The following is a 19,631-nucleotide window of genomic DNA, read 5'->3' on the forward strand; positions in this document are numbered from 1 at the left end:
ATTTTTTGAGGCCAGAGGGGAGGTCGTTGTACAGCTTTGGGCCGAAGTACGAGAAGCTTCTCGTTCCAAACTTAAGCCTCACTCTTGGAAAGTGAAGATGGAGACCTCCATGGCGGGTACTGCGCTGAGAGACCTCCTCCCGGAAAGAGAGACTCTCAAGAATGTACTGTGGCTCCTGTAGGACAAGAGCCTTGTGCACCATGCAGCACGTCATAATCCTGCAAACAGTGTCTACCGTTGACATCCCCGCTACAGCTCTAAATGGAGAGACATGTTCAAATCTTTTGAGCCCAAAAATGAAACGAATTGCAGAATTTTGCAGTTTTTGCAGACATTCGGTACATGTCTTATCCAGAGATGCTGTTTCCATAAGCAGGGAGAAAATATGCAAACACCGACAGAACCAGTGACTGCATGAGGCGTAGATTTGCAGATTCTGGCAGCAGACTTCTGAACCTGTACAGCCCTCTCGGCCTACCTAACGCGCGCTGCGAAGCATGTGTGACATGGTCAGAGAAGGTGAGGCTGTTATCAAGCACAACGCCAAGAGTCTTTGACTTTTCACACAAGGTCAAGGACTCACCGTTGAGCACAACACTCACTCCTGTCTCGCTGAGGGACTGCACCAAGTCACGTGGCGCCGTATGCATCACAGTACACTTGCCAGTATTGAGTTTCAGCCCCTGACCACCATAGGATTTTTTCTAGATCAGAGTTTATGAAATTGAGTGAAGCTCGCATCTGGAATGGCTCATAAAACAAGTGCATCTGTGAGTCATCGGCATACAAATGAACTGTACAATGTTGTACACAGCTAGGAAGGTCTGCCGTGTACAAATTGAACAGAACAGGCCCAAGCAATTTGTAATAGGGCCATAAAAGATTTTTGTTTTGGTGGCTTTGTTTTTACCCAGGCATAGTTTTCACTGAAAAAGCACACACTTTACAAAGCCATAATAACTGTCTGTTTATATGCCTTATTTAAAGTCATGGCAAAGGTAACTTTTAAGGGAAATTCCTTCTTAGTCAGTTTGAAAAGATTACAGACTATTGCGTAGCATGATATTTTCAAGTTTGACCGAAGTCAGCCAACTTCGCTTTGATAGTGTAGGTGCCCAAGTGAGGATACAACCAATACAATCAATCTTGGACTATACTTAGGTTTCTCATCAGCATGATAATAGAGCTCTTTTTAGCATGGGTTTATGAGGTAACAAAACTTAAGGGCTTGAGTAAAAAAAACAAAAAACAAAAAAACTCCAATGCATACAACAGAGCGTTCTACCTCCCTTGGTAAAGAACCGAATCAAAACTTATATAGCCTAAACAGTTTCCTATCGGTAAAAAATTCAACACAACATAACCATTCATTAAAACCTGTAGTAAAGAAACGATAAGAGGTGATATTTGAAGATGGAATTCTTAAATATAGCATAGTTGGTAGGTATGTCAAAATGAAGGCCATATCATAAATAAAGAAATAAAAAATCACTCAGATTTGAGAAATAGATATTCATTTGTTTTGATTAATTAAATTCACATGTTTCAGCTGATCAAATTACTGAATATATTTAATAACTGAATACGCACACAGGTGGCCAACCTGTAGTGTGAGACTCCTGAGAGGATCAAACTACTCACTAAAATTAAAAAAACCCCTCTACTCTGTTGGACACAGACCTGGTATTGTTTGTCACATTTCATAAAGTCAGGCCAACATGTGACCTAAGCCCTAGGACTCCCACTATTTCCAGCATTCTGTTATTTTATACCCTAGACTGCATCTCGATCAAATCGATCTTCTTGGCGCGGAGAATGCCCTGGACGAAATGTGACACTCAGGTCCAATTCTCCTCACCCTCCGCCATCATAGGGATGACCGTGTCCACCAACAGCAGTCCTACGTTGTATTGAACCTCCAGGCGGGGCCTTTCCCAACGTGGACAGCGGAAAAAAGTGTGTTACGTGTCGTCGGGAGTGCCTGGGCAGAAGATACCATCGGGTGACACAGCTTTGCCCATCCTGAACAGGTACGTTTGGAAAAATCTATAACCTGTCAGAAATTGGGTAAGGTAAAAATCTACCTCGCCGTGCCACCAATTTTCCCACGGTTAGACTTGCTGTAACAGTCGCCTGGTCCAGCGTCCCCGCGTCTCCTGTTCCAGCTCTCCTGCCAGAGCCGGTAGGTGTGGGGGCCCTCCTCGCTTCTTGCCTGGTCCTCTCCAAGCCGCTGATATATTGCCTTCCTCTCTGCCGCCAAAAGATTGACAGGTATGAATCCAGCAATAACCAGGACGTCGGGTTTTGACACTGTAGGCGGATGCTACGATGAGTGCTGCCTGACGCTGCACTCAGGCGAGCTGTATCCTGTACACCTCCTTATTGAGTGCATCTGCCCACACTTATGCACCGTACAAGAGTACGGACTGGACTGCAGACATCAAGAGTCTTCTGCGGCTGGACCACGGCCCTCCGACATTGGCCATTAACCGGCTAAGGGAAGAAACCACCTTAGCGGCCTTGTCTGCCGCACAGATGATCTGGCCTCGCCAGCTGGGCTTGCTTTCCACCATGACCCCAAGGTACTTGGTAGCACAAGCAGTTTGGACTTCAACCTTTCCCACCCTCAAACTGATGGTGTCAATCCTCTCCAACTTCCCACAAAATACCCATTTTGGGGTACTGGCTAAAATTGTCATACTGATCAAAAATTAGTTTTGACTTTCTTGTTACTGTACAATAATAATGAGTTTATTTTCCCTGGTACAACCTATAAAAACGCCAATAGGGGATATTGGTGTATATTTTTACATGGGCTTTTTCTGGCTCATGAATAGTAACAAATGGCCGCCATTCTATATTGGGTTGAGATAGAGACCTCTAGTTTCTGCCGATATTCTTTTTAACTAATGGCCTTTGAAATGATGTGCTATTTAAAAATTTTAAGGTACCCTTAGTAAACCCTATTTTGGGGTGGGGGGTGAATTTCAAAATACCCCAAACAATTATTTTACATTACTCTAGTAACGTGTATGTTTAAATATATGCAGCCGTTTAAAAACTAACCAGTGGGAGACTATTAAGGGACACCCGGTATGTAGATTTTCAGTGTTTACCAGGTTTAATGACCTTTTTACAATTGAGATGTATTTTTTTATCAGTTGCCTTTTATTAAGTTTGTATATTGTATCTTCTGAAGTACTTCTGAAGATAAACTTGTGGTGAAATCTGCATCAGTGACAACATATACAAACCACCAAGTACAGAGAAGGTAACTGAATTTGAAAATTTGTCATTTGACTTTTCATGTTTTTTATCAAACGGATAATAATACCCATTTGCCTCCAACATAATAAATCCAAGGTGCCTGATACAAAAAAAATTTTAGTTATTTTCTAAATTAGTAGGATAATAGGTATAAAATATGATATTTATAATTTTATTAATTTGCTATTTAAAAAGGGAAAACAACTAAAAAATACACTGCAAATTTGTAAAGGTGTTGTTTATTACTTGTGATAGACGTAGGAAATATATGTTAGGGTTTGTTCCTGACTACAATCAAATGTCTTACCAAGTTGTCTTGAAATTCTAGAACAAATATAAGACTTCAAATGAGTATACAGGATTGTGGTTGAATACGGTATATTATATTTGATTATCCTTATAATTATCAAACTAAGGTTCTACTGTATTATTGAATGGCTTTCATGTTACTTTTGTGAAATCAAATTAATTTGTGATTTATGGTATATAGTCAATGCTTTTATCAACAAAAGTTTATATTAAGAGTTTCTATCCTATGTGCAAAATCTATACTATTACATAAAATTATTTGTTGTCCGTCTGTGTGCTACTCAATTATGTAAAAACTACTGAACTAAATTTAACTTAAACTTAACATTAAACTGAACTTAAGTTTTACAAAAAAATGTAGCTACTATGCCAAGGATCCGTTTAGGACTATTCACACTTCAATACTGACCGAGGGTTTGCCCCTTTGGCTTTCAAAGTTCTGAAGTGAGGAACTTAAAAGTAAATATTTGTTGGTCTCCATGGCTGAAATGAGAAACACGCAATGTTTACATTTGCTATGATATCTCAATGGGCGCTTTCTGGGATCATGTTGGTGCAACGGTGCAGATGATCCGGTGACTTACCCACCGGTACCACCACAGGGCAATAGTCTTGGGATCCCAGAACGGTAAGTCACCGGTTTATAGTGCACATCCGTATTGTAATTTACACATCAAGCTACTATTTACCTACTTTATAATATTAAAATCGAACCAACTTGCCCTTACAGAATAAATGATTGATATATTATTCACGTAATATGATCCATCAAACTGATAATCAATTGTTCATTTATTCTATGGATCCGTCATCTTGCCGTAACTGCTGACTGGTGTTTTAAGAAACTGACCAATCAGAAGCAGATGGTGTAGGCTATTATGCACCGTACAATTTCTCCGATGCATGAACCTTTAATACTTTTTAATACTTTTTATAATACTTTACTTTGAAATTATATTCAAATTATATTTGAAATTATAACCTTGTACCGGTGGAAGAAAAAAGAGGAAATAGCTGTCTACTAGGTAAACTCACCGGTCTCCCAAAACAATACATTTTTCATTACTCCTCACCGAAAGTAACTATTTTCGATAACAGCTGACATCAATGAAAGTAGCCGTTTCCCAAGCTCTAATTTAGGGCGAGGGAAAATCGATCAGCTGATTTTCCCTCGCTCTAAATTTACTTTCCCTCGCTCTCAATTAGTTTTCCATTTAGTCACTACGCGCGCTAGTGTTTTGTTACGGTTTAATTTAATGGTTTAAATCAGCTATATGTATTGTTCAAAGTCGTTTTAATCTTTAATTCTGATGTTTGAAGTATTGAGAAATATACGAAGGTTTCTTTTAGAATATTTTATTTTATTTTATGTTTTAAAAATCAAACAAAAATGAACATAGGTTTACTTTTCGAAGATTTATTTTTATTTTTATGTCTAAACAAATTGTTTGATAGATAATTATTGTAATATTACTTAGGTCTGCTATTCTGTGTTTGTGTATTTTTGCGTCGTGATGAAAAGTATCGTTCATAACTCGTACCGAAAGTTATTATCCGGCACTTGCTCCATTATTCCCGTTCTCGGCTTCACCTCGTACGTGAAAATAGCTCTCACGTACTCGGCTTCGCCTCGCACGTGAAATTTGGGTTCCCTGTGTTCGGCTTCGCCTCACACAAAAACTTGAGCTCGCGTCGGAAAATGCCACTTTCGGTCCTAGTAATGAAATATACTATTCTGCACCTGTTAGTGTAAACCGCTCAATGTAAACATCCAGAACTGTCAAACTGATTCATTTTCCAATGCCACACAGCTGACTTAAACAAATAAAAATATAATACTCGTATTATGCAAAATCATGTGGCAGGTTTATTTATTTGAAGATTAAGGGCATTGATTAAGGATATAAGCAAGATTGTATAGCCATTGTCTGTATTAATCTAGGCTTTGTCCCCGGTTTTTCAAAATTAACAATAAGCTAATTTTTTTATTTACCATTTGTTTAAATAGTAGGAAAATTATTAGATTTTTATTATTTGAATAATTTTAATATTTTTTTCCAAAGGACGAGTACTCTGCTAGTATTATCGTATACCTCAAAAATACTTACGGACATAAACAGTTGGAGTGGTATAGTAAGGAGTATGTAAAATACTGGCCCAAATAATTAAATTAGTTGGACGCCTTTACACTTTACACAATCATAAAGTTATAATTTTCATATTGGCTTCCTGATGTTAAAAAAGAGGAGAAAATACAAATTGTGAAGAAGAGGATTTTAAATAAATAAAAAAACAAAAGTAATCTGCTGCTAAGAAGAATGCCATATTTTATTCTTCATTTTAGTGTTTGATCTGATTAAGAAAGGAAAATCCATCAAAGCAACTAACTGACAAAAGGACACCGGCTATATGATTTTTATCTACTTATCTTGTTCCACCTAAAAATGGTAATCTGAAATTAACGTTACTGATTATTCTTCTTCAAAATGCTGTGGTCAATTAAAATAGGCTCTTGTAAGAATAAAATTGGTATAAAACAGAAAATTTTAATAAACAAATTTATAAAAATATATGAATTAATTTATCATTGTTACAAACCTCTGGATCCAAAGTACTGTGAGCCAAATTCATTGTTGAGTTCTTGTTGTCCATTCTCATTCTCATAATGATTTTCCGCTGGAGATTCTTCTTTAGATTGGGAAGTGTTGTGTTCAGATGGAGGTTTATAAACAGGTTTATAGCTAAGTTTTTCTTGATTTGCATTTTGTCTTCCTATTTGTGGTTGGGTGTTTGTATTGGGTCCTCTAGAAATTGGCTGTACCAATCCGTCAATCAGACCTCCAATCGGACCAGTTAATGTTTGTATCAATGGAAAGAGAGTTGGCCGCGGTGCACCAAGCATAGGCTCATGCGATACATCACTTGCCACAGGCTTCACATCAATCAAGTAGTACCCAGATTGATCATTTAATGTTGAGGATCTATAAGCAGATCCTGGTAGTCCTGACACATGTGACATACTGGAGGCTAATAACCAAGCAGGCCTCATGACACTCCTACCATGGTAAACTACTGGAGAGTGTAACCTTACTGGAGAAACAGAAGCAGGAACATAACCAGAACTACTTCTGGGAGTTTCTGGAGTATTGTCGTCATAGTCAAGCATGTAAAATGGAATAGTTTGTTTGGGCTCCGGATCTCTCTCTGATTGTAAAGCACCTCTGAAAGATGATTGAGGAACATAACCAAGATAAGTCAGCTGAAGAACCGGTTCTGTCTTTTCATTGTTTGTTACTTGTTCTTCTAAGCTATCATGCTTTTCTTCATTGTCGATTTTCATACTAGAGTCAAAGTAAAATCCATCTGACTTTTTTTTCTCAATTATTGCTTTAGAAATGTTATTGTAAATTTTGTAGGTATCAATAATCTCTAAAAAAGGGACATTATAATAATAATTGGATGAGATAGGCGTAACAGTCTCATATTGAGCTGAACAGGAATCAGGAGAGTTGTACATCTGGTAGCTTTGGGAAACTAGTCTTTGTGGAACTATACGATTTCTATAACCAGTCCTAGAGAGAGTTCCAAACCCAGGGGAGACTAGGGATGGTGTTTGGTAAACATAAGGGATATAAGAGATCTGCCTCCCTGGTGCGTAAATGCTGGATAACCCTTCATATCTGTTGATTTGAGGTGGGTAGTGATGGTGTCCATGGAGAGTGCCATGGCCGTGGAGGGACCCGTAGCCATGGACACCCCCGTAGCCCTGGACACCCCCGTAGCCTTGGAAACCCCCGTAGCCTTGGACACCCCTGTTGATGAAGCCACTGTTGACAGATACTGGCACGCCTTCCAAATCTAGTGATGGAGCTGAGATTGCAGCTCTGGATAATGACAGGATTGTTACCTAAAAACAACAAAAGATTTAATTTTAAGCAATCATTCATACCGCCTACTTAATTTAATCTTTGAATAATATGCTAGTTGAATTCATTGGCAAATGGATAAATAGATTGGAACGTTTTTTAAGTATCCATACTAAAGAAATTAATTTATCAATTAATGATTAGGTTTGGTTTAGTTTAGGAGCTGATGAAACCTAAACTTTGGTCTAACTACATTTTAAGGTTACATTCAAAGTACAGTGTAGAGTAATTTTAAAAATTCCACGATTCTCTTCAAATTTGGTATCAAAATGATCAGGAGATTAAAAAATATACATTAATACCATCAGATTTTTATATTTTCTTCAAGAAAAAAATATTGCTCAGAGATAGTGGAGCCAGTAGTATGACTCACCGGCCAGGTCACCGGCTGCCTGAGCAGCTCCAAGCTCAAGCATGCACAATAGACTCAAGGGATAAGACTATTAGTGTGGTTAACTGGTTCACCCCTGGTTCTGCCTCACTCTGACTTGTAATTTAGTATAGATAGTTGTATTTGTTATTGACTATTAGTATTGACTATTGAATAGTCAAAGCTATTAGCCAATAGTCAATGCTATTATCACCGTAGTAGATATCATTACATTCTGAATTCATTAATTAAAAATTAAAATTTTGCCCCACCCCCAACAAAAAGTATACTAGTTAGACACATGTATACTCTATAAACAAATAACTTTATTTTAGGTTCATGTCATAGTTTGGACTGCCTTCAAACCAAATCAAATGTGCTTTATTAATTAAGTACAAGTACCTGGGGACCAAGCTTTGCTCGGGAGAAATCATTAGTTTACTCTGAAAGCAGTCTTAGTATTGCAGATACATTATTCCATTCCCAAACTCCACACTGCTCGCCTTTACTACTTCCTTCACCACTCCCTACGTCGTGTGGACCAGTATCCCTCCCTTCCCATTGCATTTTAGGATTGTAGATTCATTAATGTAATTGCCACAGACAGTTCCCACACTCTGCACTGCTAGCCTTACTACTGTACTTCCTTCACCATTTCCTACTTCATGGACCTGTTTCCTTCTCTTCTCATAGCATTTAAGTATTACAGATACATTAATCTAACTTCCAGAAACGGTTCCCACTCTGCGATGCTAAACTTTACTACTTCCTACGTCGTGGACCTGTTTTCATCTCTTTCCATAGCGTTTTAGTATTTTATATACATTAATCTAATTGCCACAAATATTCCACACACTCCGCACTGCTCGTCTTTACTACTTCCTCTTTCCCTCCCTTCCCATAGCATTTTAAGATTGCAGATACCTTAATCTAATCGTCATAAACAGTTCACACACTCCGGACTGCTCTCCTTTTTTATCCTTTTCTACTTCCTACACCACTTACTACGTCACGGACCTGTTTCCTTCCCTTCCCATAGCATTTTAGGAATGTAGATACTTTAATCTGATCGTCATAAACAGTTCCCACACTTCGGATAGCTCGCCTTGACTACGGTAGTTCCTTCATCACTTCCTACGTCACGGACCTGTTTCCCTCCCTTTCCATAGCATTTTATGATTGCAAATACCTTAATATAATTGTCATAAATAGATCCCACACTCGGACAGCTCGCCTTTACTACTTCCTTCACGACTTCCTACGTTGTGGATCTGTTTCCTTCCCTTCCCATAGCATTTTAGGATTGCAGATACCTTAATCTAATAGTCATAAACAAATCCCACACTCCGCACTGCTAGCCTTTACTACAAAATATCGAGTAATCTTCTGTAATCTTTGCTCAATAGTAACAAGTAATGATTTTCCTTTTGTACTGTATTTTGTAATTTGCTATTATACTGTGGGTAGATGGCTTATTACGAACACATGTTACAACTTACAAGTCTTTTGTTTACTTTTTCCTTGTTATTTAATTCAACCAACATGGTTACTTAGCAACCCATGAGACTAATGTTAAAAAAATGTGACTTTCAGTTTCATTTTTCTACGTAATTAGATTTTTGTTGGCAGTTCTAACTGCAGTAAACTCGTTTTTAGGTCAGAACTAAACTACTCACAACATTTGAAGAAAATCGTCGAAGCCGTTTCCGAAATCTTTGTGCAAACATACATACATACAAGCAAACATTGCTCATATTTAGAGTATAGGATTTTGTACACTGGATGGCGTCAACTAATCTATTTTAAATTACTAATACAGAGTCAACAATAATGAAAATAATCATAACTAAATCATTGCTAAATCAAATGCTACAAGGGGAAGTGGAGAAGTACTCCTCCGAGGAATAAGGCTTTCTCTACCAAATAAAGTTTAAGCTTTCTTGTGAAATTCTTATTGCTTTGTTCATTTTTAATTTTACTAGGAAGATGCTTAAGAAATTCTTATCCAATATATAGGATGGCTTTTTGATAGAATTTTAATATATTATGTTTATTTGAAACAAGGAATTTTTTATGGCGAGTGTGTTGTATTATTAATTTGTCTCAGAGGTGCTCAAAGTGATTTTTTGCTAGAATGATTGTGTGTTAAATATATTGGCAATAAACAGTTAAAATTTTCAGTTCTTTGAATTTGTTTTTGTCTTTTTGTTGTGTTCTAATTTCATCATTATTCTGCTTGCTATTTTTTTAAGTTTAAGTATCCTATCCTTCGCTCTACAACATTTGTCCCAGTAAGTATGGCTCATCACTTGGGCTTTTGGGGAGCGTGCTGGCATAGTGGTTAGAGCGCGGGACTTCAGTCCCTGAGGTCCCGGGTTCGATCCCTGACAAGTCACCAATGGATTTTATCTAAGTGATAATGCCGCAACCCCCAGTTCTAGCCTGAAGTAATGTGAAAAACTATCCCAGGCTCGTGCCTAGCGTCCTAGGACAAAAAAAAAAATCACTTGGGCTTAAAGTGTGACTCTTTTCAACCCAAGCCCAAGCTTCACTGAAAATTAGCAAGGGTTGAAAAGATAGTATTTGCCTGTGTGATGAACTACGGTATAATGCAACATATTATTTAACAAACTAAATTAGAAAGCGAAAATACTTTTCACAAAAAGTTAAACTCTCAAAACAACTTTCAATTTGTTTTTAATTTTACTAATGCAAAGAAGCTGTTTTGTAAGTGATCCAATCATTTCTGTTATGATTGAGTTAGTGTACATTATAGTATGGATATGTCGAACTATTGACAAGAACGCAACAATGAGCTACAACCAATGTAACCAATCGTTACATAATTTCGATACACAATCAAATTTTTCTTAAAATCAAAGTTTACAATAGATTTTATGACAGTGGACTTTTACTCCCTGGGGAGTAAAGGGCTACTTTAGACCACAAAGTGTGTATCTAAAACTGCTGTTTATGCTGCAGTAGCCTATGACGAAAAACATTTTCAGTAAATAGGACAGATAGTTTTCAGTAGAGGGCTTAACAGTAATTGAGCCTGCAAGCACTCCTTATCTAACACCCCAAGCAAGTTAAACCATTGCCTAAGCTTTTTTTGTATATAAAGTATGGAACGAGGGTGTCTAGTAAAACATTTCACAGATAACGGCCGCTGAATGTTTAAACAGGCATCTTTTAATGAAATATGTAAAGTCAATCGCACCTTTAAGAGGAATACCACAAAAAAAAAAACTTGTTAAAAAGAGATAAAAGAGGTATGGTAAAAAGAGTAGTAGTTTCTATTTTAATATTGATCAGAATCAGAAACAAATCTAGGGTTAAGTTTTTTCAATGGGGTGCCTTTACACTAATTTTGTTAAACCTTTACAAAGGGAATGTAAAATAAGGAATAATAACTGGGTCAGGGTGCTAATTTAGCAGTTTTTACGAATAACTAAGCTTATCTCAACACACAGTTTATGCCTTTTTTATATTTTACAAAGTCAATAATCAGAGAAGCCTTTTATTATCATTAACCATAAGACCAAAGCTATACCTTAGTAAACCAGAGTGTATTCACAAACAATGATATGTTTACATAGTTAAACCTCTGGAATGATTCAAATTATTTATTGAAAATAACACCAACAAAAACAAGCAAAACTACTGTTTTTTGTACACAAAAGATATGGTGTACAGGGATATCTATCCTCACATATAGATTATATATTTTATTTTGAGTTTGTTTAAATATTATAATAGTTTGTTTTACATTTGAGCTTTTTAGGGACTTATGTCGCTACAAACCACTAGTTATCTTTTAAATCAAGTATTTTGATCCGTCGGTGACTTTTTACAAAATTAAGCAGTATTGTTATTATGTAATTTTCATTTCTAAAAAAACGTTAATAAAAGTAATTGGTTTTAAATTTAGACAAAAATGTTCTGTAATTGTTATTTTTGGTTAAGATTGAATTGACAATTTCACCGGTTTAATAGGTTTGCTATGTATAAATCTTTTTATGTGACAATAAAGGAATAAAGTGAACTTGAATTTAACAGTGTTTATGAAAAAAATGTGTGTCTGAATGTTGAGTGAAACAACACTATATGCTTCAAGACATATATAAGTGTATGTGAAAATACTTTTGATTGTAACATATTCACATTATGATCGAAGCATGGCCAGAGTTACGAGTAAATTTTCATTTTAAATAAACCACCTACTATTTTTAGTTGTAAATAAAAATATGAAACTGCTTAAAATAACAACTAAAAAAAAACCAAACAAAAAATGTATAATATTAATTTAGACTTACCAGTATATGAAAGTACATGGTTAGAAATATCAATCTAAAGTACTGAATGGTATCCACTGAATTCTGATAAAGAACTACAAGGTAATGTTACAAATCAGCAGAAAAATGAGGCCGCTACAGGTATGTGCTGAGTAGCTGTTACCTGCCGGCACCATAACTTACATCTGATTAGAGCCAAGTTAAAGTGTCTGGTACTTTTTGAATTTTTCAATCAAAATAAAGTTTTTTTTAGTATCATCGATGTCAAATCAACACAAATTACAACATATATATTTTTTTGTAAAAGGTCCTTGTTGTTTGTTTATTGGATATTGGGTTTTTTGTGTTATAAAGGATTCAGTCAATCACTTTTGTGATTCGTTATCAAAATGTTTACCAAAGATTACAATAAATATTAATGACATGATCAACTATTTTAGCTAATGATGGAAAACATAATTATGTTATTGCCTTTGTGGTTCATAGCTTTAGCCTTTGACTATTGATACAACTAAGTTTACTAATAGTTTAACTATAGCTTATTCAATGCTATCTAGCACAACAATCATATAGAATATAGAAAAGTCTAATTACAGTGTTACATCAAAACTATATAAATCAATTTGTACCCCGAATACAGAACATAGAAACAATTACATATAATTTACTCAAGATATTGTAGCCTAGAAGATTTCCTACAAAATAATTTTAACATCATAGTAAACATTTTAGAAACAACTTGTCATGCAATTTTATTGCAATCCTTTCTTGCTTGTAAAGCACTTTTAAATATCACCAAACTGAAAATTACTCTTCACTATGAACTACAATTCAAGAAAAACCAAAATGAAAAATATGAAGGAAAAATAAAACTAACAATTAACACAAAAACAAATTTATTTCTTTAAAATAATTCTGTGGTGAATCAAAAACATAAAAATATAACTGTAGAGTAGAACCAACTCATTCATAGCATGAAACGCTACTGAGTACAAATATGATCGTCCTAAAAACCCTGAAGGTTCTACTAAAACAATGAAATCGCAACAATAAATATACACATATTAAAGTTTACATTATTATACATGTGGTACAGTACGGTATTATATAAACTAAAAATTCGGATCTTCAATGAAAAATATAGCATCTTTGATATTATATAAATTGTCTGATGTTTTATGTGCTGGTTTGGACAAGTTAAAGTACTAGTACAACAAATTGTATTCCAGCTATTATAAAGATACCTAAAACATCAGATGAGGTTATAATTTTAATAAATTATCATTTTAATTTGGTTAATGTAAAAGATACCTCTATAGTTATGAGAAAGACGTGGCTTTTATTTGTATGGTTCTTATTTGTTATTCCTCAATTTAGGAAGAAGAAACATCATGCAGCTAACTTGGCAGTCAAGCCAAAGCATGGGGTGGTTAAAGTTTAATAAATCATATAAATATGTAGAATATTTGGCAATAGACAAAATAACAGTAGGCCTATTACTACAGCAAAATAATGAAATTTCATCTTCACTAAGAACTATTTATAACACCCTTATTCATCGGAATACCGCGATGCTCTAAACCCAAAGAATTTATGAACAAAAATAATTTAAAAAACATAGCTTAGGCTTTGGTAAAAACTAAAAATGCCAGTTGGAGATTAGGATTCTCAAGCGGTTTGATGTATCTTACTATGCCTCAATCACTACTCCGTTACCTCCCCTCACCATCCTTTGTTATCGTTTTGACTCACTGTGCCACTTTATGAACAATAGTAAATAATTGGAAATTATTAGCATGGGTGATTTTTGTTATATTATTTGTAGCAGTGAACGTGTTAGAAAAGTTGAATAGTAGAGGGATTAACATGGACACAATACTCAAAATAGTGAAGCATGGTTAGTTTAAATCAAAATAAAACCTCACAAACTCATAAATTAGCAGGTAAATTGGTAGGTTTGTAAACAAATACATTGCACTATATACTGAACTTTTAAATATCTGTCAAAATGAAGTTAAATATATAGACTACACCAAACGGTGCAAATTGTACTTATACAAATACAAAATGAGTAAAAAATTACAAAAAGGTGAAAATAGTACAAGATTTACAGAAATATAAAACGCAGCACACAAAACATCAAAACAAGTTTATAGTAAATAATTAAATGACAAAAAATGCAACAATTGGCACTATTCTAATTTGTTACAAGTCCTCATATCTGTAAAATGATACCTAGCGATATTTCAGACGAACTAAAAATTAAATACAGTCCTCATAAAATAGAATAAATAATGAAAATGTCATTTGAAGATAAACTATAAAGCTCAGCTGGATGAGAATATCACACTGGTTGTTGATGAGTTATGTGGTAGCTGTAGCGGTTGTCACTGAACTAAGTCTCACACAGCAATCAGAACTCGGATTCCCCAGGTCGATCTGAAATCAGACACATACAGGATACAACATCAACAGGTCAAATTATTTACATTTACTTACAATATAAGATAACATGAATATAAATTTAATTTATAATAGTATAGAGCCAGAAAAAATATGGCAACATATTTTAGAGATTAGATGATTGTTTCTAATTCTTAATTATATATAATTTTAAAAATTACTATAATTTTAGCGAATTTCTCTATTTAAGCATTAGTAGTAGTGTTTAGAATATATGTCACCAATAACAAATCACTTGAACCTTTTTGGGTAAAATAGTACAGAGGTAAGAAAAGTTATGTTCAGCGATATGAATCAGTATCTTTAAACATTCTCTGTTGAAACAACTTAACCAGCGTAATTATTGTTGTGATAACAAATGAGTCAAATTTCTGTAAATTTTAAATAAACTCTTTAGTGCCTATTACTACTAATCAAAGAACTTTTAAAAATTGGCCAAAATATATAGTTCTTGCAGAATTTACGTTCCCTCGGTTATATTTTTAAAGATATTAGTGGGAGAAAAGATTGTGCCAAAGATGGTACGTAGGTACTTGGTACTTATATCGGTGCTCAATTTGTTATGACTTATCAAATCAAACTTGCGATTTCCAGGAGGTACTGAGTAGGATTGGAGGTACTAACTATATCATATAGTTTTGATCCTCATATATTGCAGTTATTAATTACCGTACTCATCTTATTTAACACATTTTTTAATCTACGTAATCATTTTCAGAGATGGAGTCATATGGTAACACCAAAGAGTGTGTTATCTAGTATGGAAGGCTTAAGCAATTCTCGATTAAATTAAACGAGTAAAATAAAATTTAGAGAAGATACGGAACTACAGGGATAAAGGAACAAGAACTAAAGACCATGATAGTCTAAGACTTCTCTAAGAAATAAACCATCTTCATGCTTTATGGTATACTATAAGTATAAAATTACAAATAGGTAAATCTACTTGTTTAATACTGACTGTAATTTAAAACTCAATAATTTTTGTTGTAGCTATCTATTTACTAAAAACTTTTACTACTTGAATAACGAATCCCAAACAATAATAAGATTTTAATTTCAATTTTGAGCTTAATTGTCATCTATGTAAAAATACTAAGTGTTATGAACTACCTTAGATCCTAGAAGTTGAATTTAAATGAGGGGTAACAGCCTAGTCTGGATATAGTTGAATTCCAAGTCTAGATGAGTTTCAAATTTATAAATGAAAAATAAAGTATGAGCCTAATTATTAAAATAGAAAACTTACTTTAGTCAGAAAAATATTGGGTTTAACTCAAAGATTAGGAAACCATGCAGAAGTTGATTAGTTACAATCATCTCCAAAAATAAAGTACCAGAACTCTTGATAAAAACAATAATTTAGTATGCATTTTAAACTTTTAAAAATCTAATAACAAAATCATGCAGACATTGACTTTGGAATACAAAGAATTATGATGTGCAGAAACAGTTTCATACTATTAAATAAACATAAACAAAAATGATTTGAATACTTTTCTATCTGATGCACACCTGGTCATTGATTAGATTTTCTAGATTAGAAATAAGCATAGACAAAAATAATTAAATATAGACTGTCAGCCGTGCTGCGGTTACCATGGTTGTCATAGGTTCCGGCGCACACCGCTGTAGTTTACGTAGCGTGTACGCCGTAACTACATGGCGCTCCAAGCGGTGTGCGCCAGAACCTATGGTAACCGCAGCACAGCTGACAGTCTATATAGAATTTTTTTTTGTCTATGAAATAAGTATAGTTTAATCAGCTCCAATTATGAAATTACAAATTAGCAATAGTACTTTTTGATCACACCTGCAACTAAAAGTTGTGCAAACTTATAGAGTTAAAAAGTTATCTCATTATACATTCACCATTGTAAAAAATCATAATTTTGTGTGGAAATTGCCCGAGTTATTAGTTTTAATAATTTGGAATGTTCTTAAAATATTTTTCTCTTAACTTCATTTTTTTCTTTTATCCAACACTTGGTTTTTGTTATTTTAGCCAATTTCCCTATAGGGAAGTAGCTATTAGGTCTCATGGTAAGACTTGAGCCCGGGACAATCCCAGAGGCCAAAAACACTATTCATACAAATTTTTATACATGTGTCCGCGAACTTAAGTAATTTTTGTTCGATTTTGATGCAATTTGGTTTGAAGGCGTAAGGTGGGATAAACTTGAATGAGTTTGTGAACTAGCATTGGACGATGGGAACGGGGTAAAATGTTGTGGTTTGCTTGTTTATGGATATATTTTTTATAAAAAATGTCAAATTTATTTATTTTATAACCAAGCTATTATTTACTTATTATTATTTTACTAAAACACACACTTTATTAGCCTCCGTATAGCAGCAAACCTGAGGACTCGTTTAACCTATTTTTTTAAATAGGATATAATTGTACACCAATTCAGGCAAATGGAAATTTGCTAAATCTGCAGGTTTGCTGTGGCAAAAGTATTTTTTTTTTTTAAAGTTGCTTGGAATTTGGTTAAAGCATAATGTTTTTACAGAAAAAATATTACATTCGCCATATATAATCAAGTGCCAGGAAAAATATATTCTTCTGTTGGGTAATTAAAGTTTAAACCATAATCTTTGTTCTTTTAGCGAACTTCCCATATAAGGAATAAGATTACCGTAGTTACTCATGGTAAGACCTGGACCTGGGACCAATCTACTATTTTGTATTGAGGTCCTTAGAGCCCAAAAACATAATCTGATCGAATTCATTTATATATTCATATATATACGTCCGTTAGCACGATAACTCGAGCAAAAATGATCCGATTTTGATGAAATTTGGTACAAACGTGTAAACCTACATTTATTCAAACGAGTTCGCGAACAGCATGATCTGACTATGGGAACGGTGGTTTATGGGGGGTTTTATAGGGTAAAAATTGGTTTTTCTTATTTTTGATCCTAAAAACATAAAATTTTGCAATTTCTTTCTAAACCATTTTGTAGAGCTCAAAAACAATCAAATTAATATATTGAAGCGTAGTTATGCGCCTAGTAGTTATGGTGAAAATTACAAAAAATTGTAAATATAAAATTCCCATGTTATTCTTATAGAGAATAAGTAAACTGTTGTAGTTTGCTTGTTTATGAACGTATTTTGATTAAATTTGGAAGATTAGTTTATTTTATACTAAACTATTAACATAAAAAAAAACACTTTTACCCTCCCTGTTGCAGCAAACCTAAGCACTTGATAAAATAATACAACAAAAATACTAAAACAAAATAGGGAATAAATGTGATATTTTAAAGGAGATATTCAATCAGTGTGAATCCAATCAGACAAATGGAAATTCACTTAGTCTGCAGGTTTGCTGCGGCAGGGGTATTTTCATATTTATGTGTTTGTTCTATGTATATCAATTCAGCACAATTATAACCTAACTTTAAAGGGCTAAAAGGTTTTTAAATCGTTAAATTATCTTAAAATAACTGAAATTAGTTTTTTTATTATAAAAAGTTATACTATGTTCATAATAGACACAAAGAAAGTTACAATTGTTCTGTTTACAATATTACAAAATGAAGTCAAAATTTAGATTGTCCTTCCATCAGACATGGGGGCTTTTATAAATAATTAATAATTCTATATAACCAGAAAGTAAGTTATTATAAATAAGCAACACATAGTTGTTTCCCTTTTATTTTTGTAACTAAAGGTACTTAAACAGTTTCCATAATTAAAATGTAGAATAAAGTTTTTTCTATCGAATAATTCAGACCAGTATTTACAATAGGAATAAAAATTAGCAAGATAAAAGTGATGGTAAAGAATCAAACCACTCTCAACTAAGCAAATGTGGTTAGCAAGGCCAGTCGCAAGACAAAGCCTGTTAATAACTCCTTTGTAGAAAACTGCACCTTTTTAAAATAAAAGCTCATGAGGAATGCTAAAGGTGAAGGAGCATCCGTTTTCAATTTACACTTAACACTCGAAAAGGGGTAGTTTGTTAATATTTTGTGTAAAATTTCAAGATGCAACTGATTAATATTGTTAATTGATTGTTAATGTTAACAGCTGTAAAATATGTTGCCACATTTATATTGTGGACACTCTAATTCAGTTGAAAAACAGTTTATAGTGACATCTAATTAAAATTATGAGTGTACAAAAATCGGTGTTATGTACTCAGTGTACTTATGTTTTAATTAAAAATAAAACTAATAAGGTAAAATTAAGTATTTTACATTTAAATAAGCTTTGAAAATCTTCTTTCAACTGATTAAGACTGTTCACAATGTTATCCAGTTTTATAAAAATATTTATATAAAACTCTATTTCTTATAGTATTAAAAAATAACATAATATTACAAACCTAAATAATAATTTAAGGAGCTATTCGTATTGCAAAAGGTGGAGTTTCCTCCAAAGACAATAGTTAATGACAGTTCTAACAAAATGTTTACAGAGAGAAGTGATAAAACACCAACGTGTTATTCCTACGTACACAGCAAATTAGGAAAAATACAAAATGAAACAGTTGGCTCATAATGCTACCTTGTGTGGTCAACCTTCACTTATTGATTCTAGACATTTTTTTCCAAAAATGTCAACAGATATTATCCGTGGGAGTCCCTTCTAGTAGTTCATGTCTCAGAAGAGGAAGAGGTCTGTGGGCAGGAATCAGGAACTGGTACTTGACCGACATCTTTAGGAACGTCCTTAGAACTTAGAACACGAGGACACTTGGCGACCAAGCCCTCGATCACTCCAGAACTGAACCCATGAGGAGTATGTGCTCGTTCTTGTAAAAGTTTAAATGCGCGAGAAGGAATAATGTCGTATCCTAAACTATCTTCGACATCTGAGTAGTAATATGGATTTCCCCAAGTATTGTAATAATCACAGTAATCGTAATAGTTGCCTCCATAGGCTTCCTGAGTTTGAGATGTGGAGTTTGTGGCAGTGTTGTCATTAGAATGTACGGCAGTGGACTCGCTGATAGGGGAATGCTGGAAACTATCATCTGAGGT

The 19,631-nt window shown here is 34.2% G+C and overlaps 2 protein-coding genes across 2 annotated transcripts in view; both read right to left on the bottom strand.

Annotated features, from left to right (window-relative positions):
• Window positions 1–3,501: 3,501 nt before the first annotated feature.
• On the bottom strand, window positions 3,502–12,267 carry LOC128983154 (uncharacterized). The gene is made up of 3 exons (XM_054402330.1): window positions 12,189–12,267; window positions 6,175–7,483; window positions 3,502–3,591 (listed from the first exon to the last, which is right to left on the bottom strand). The coding sequence occupies exons 1-3, from the start codon at window positions 12,204–12,206 to the stop codon at window positions 3,539–3,541; spliced, it is 1,380 nt and encodes a 459-aa protein (XP_054258305.1). The 5' UTR covers window positions 12,207–12,267; the 3' UTR covers window positions 3,502–3,538.
• Window positions 12,268–13,046: 779 nt separating this feature from the next.
• The window catches only part of LOC128983614 (uncharacterized), a gene marked incomplete at its 5' end in the record, with an annotated part of 73,487 nt that continues 66,902 nt past the window's right edge, over window positions 13,047–19,631 (bottom strand). Inside the window, one exon of the mRNA XM_054402972.1 lies at window positions 13,047–14,606. Within this exon, the coding sequence (XP_054258947.1) occupies window positions 14,581–14,606 (26 nt within the window). The remainder of the gene's footprint in view (window positions 14,607–19,631) is intronic.

This window comes from Macrosteles quadrilineatus, unplaced genomic scaffold (assembly GCF_028750875.1).
Source record: "Macrosteles quadrilineatus isolate MER2022 unplaced genomic scaffold, UCM_ALF_1.0 Scaffold_1__1_contigs__length_201487025, whole genome shotgun sequence".
Lineage (NCBI taxonomy): Eukaryota > Metazoa > Arthropoda > Insecta > Hemiptera > Cicadellidae > Macrosteles > Macrosteles quadrilineatus.

What these genes read in the sequence shown, in the direction of transcription:
- LOC128983154 (XM_054402330.1), bottom strand. An exon ending in ACAGTACTTTGGATCCAGAG is followed by an intron (nt 3,592 to 6,174) that starts GTTTGTAACAAT and finishes TATTTGTTCTAG; the next exon opens with AATTTCAAGACAACTTGGTA.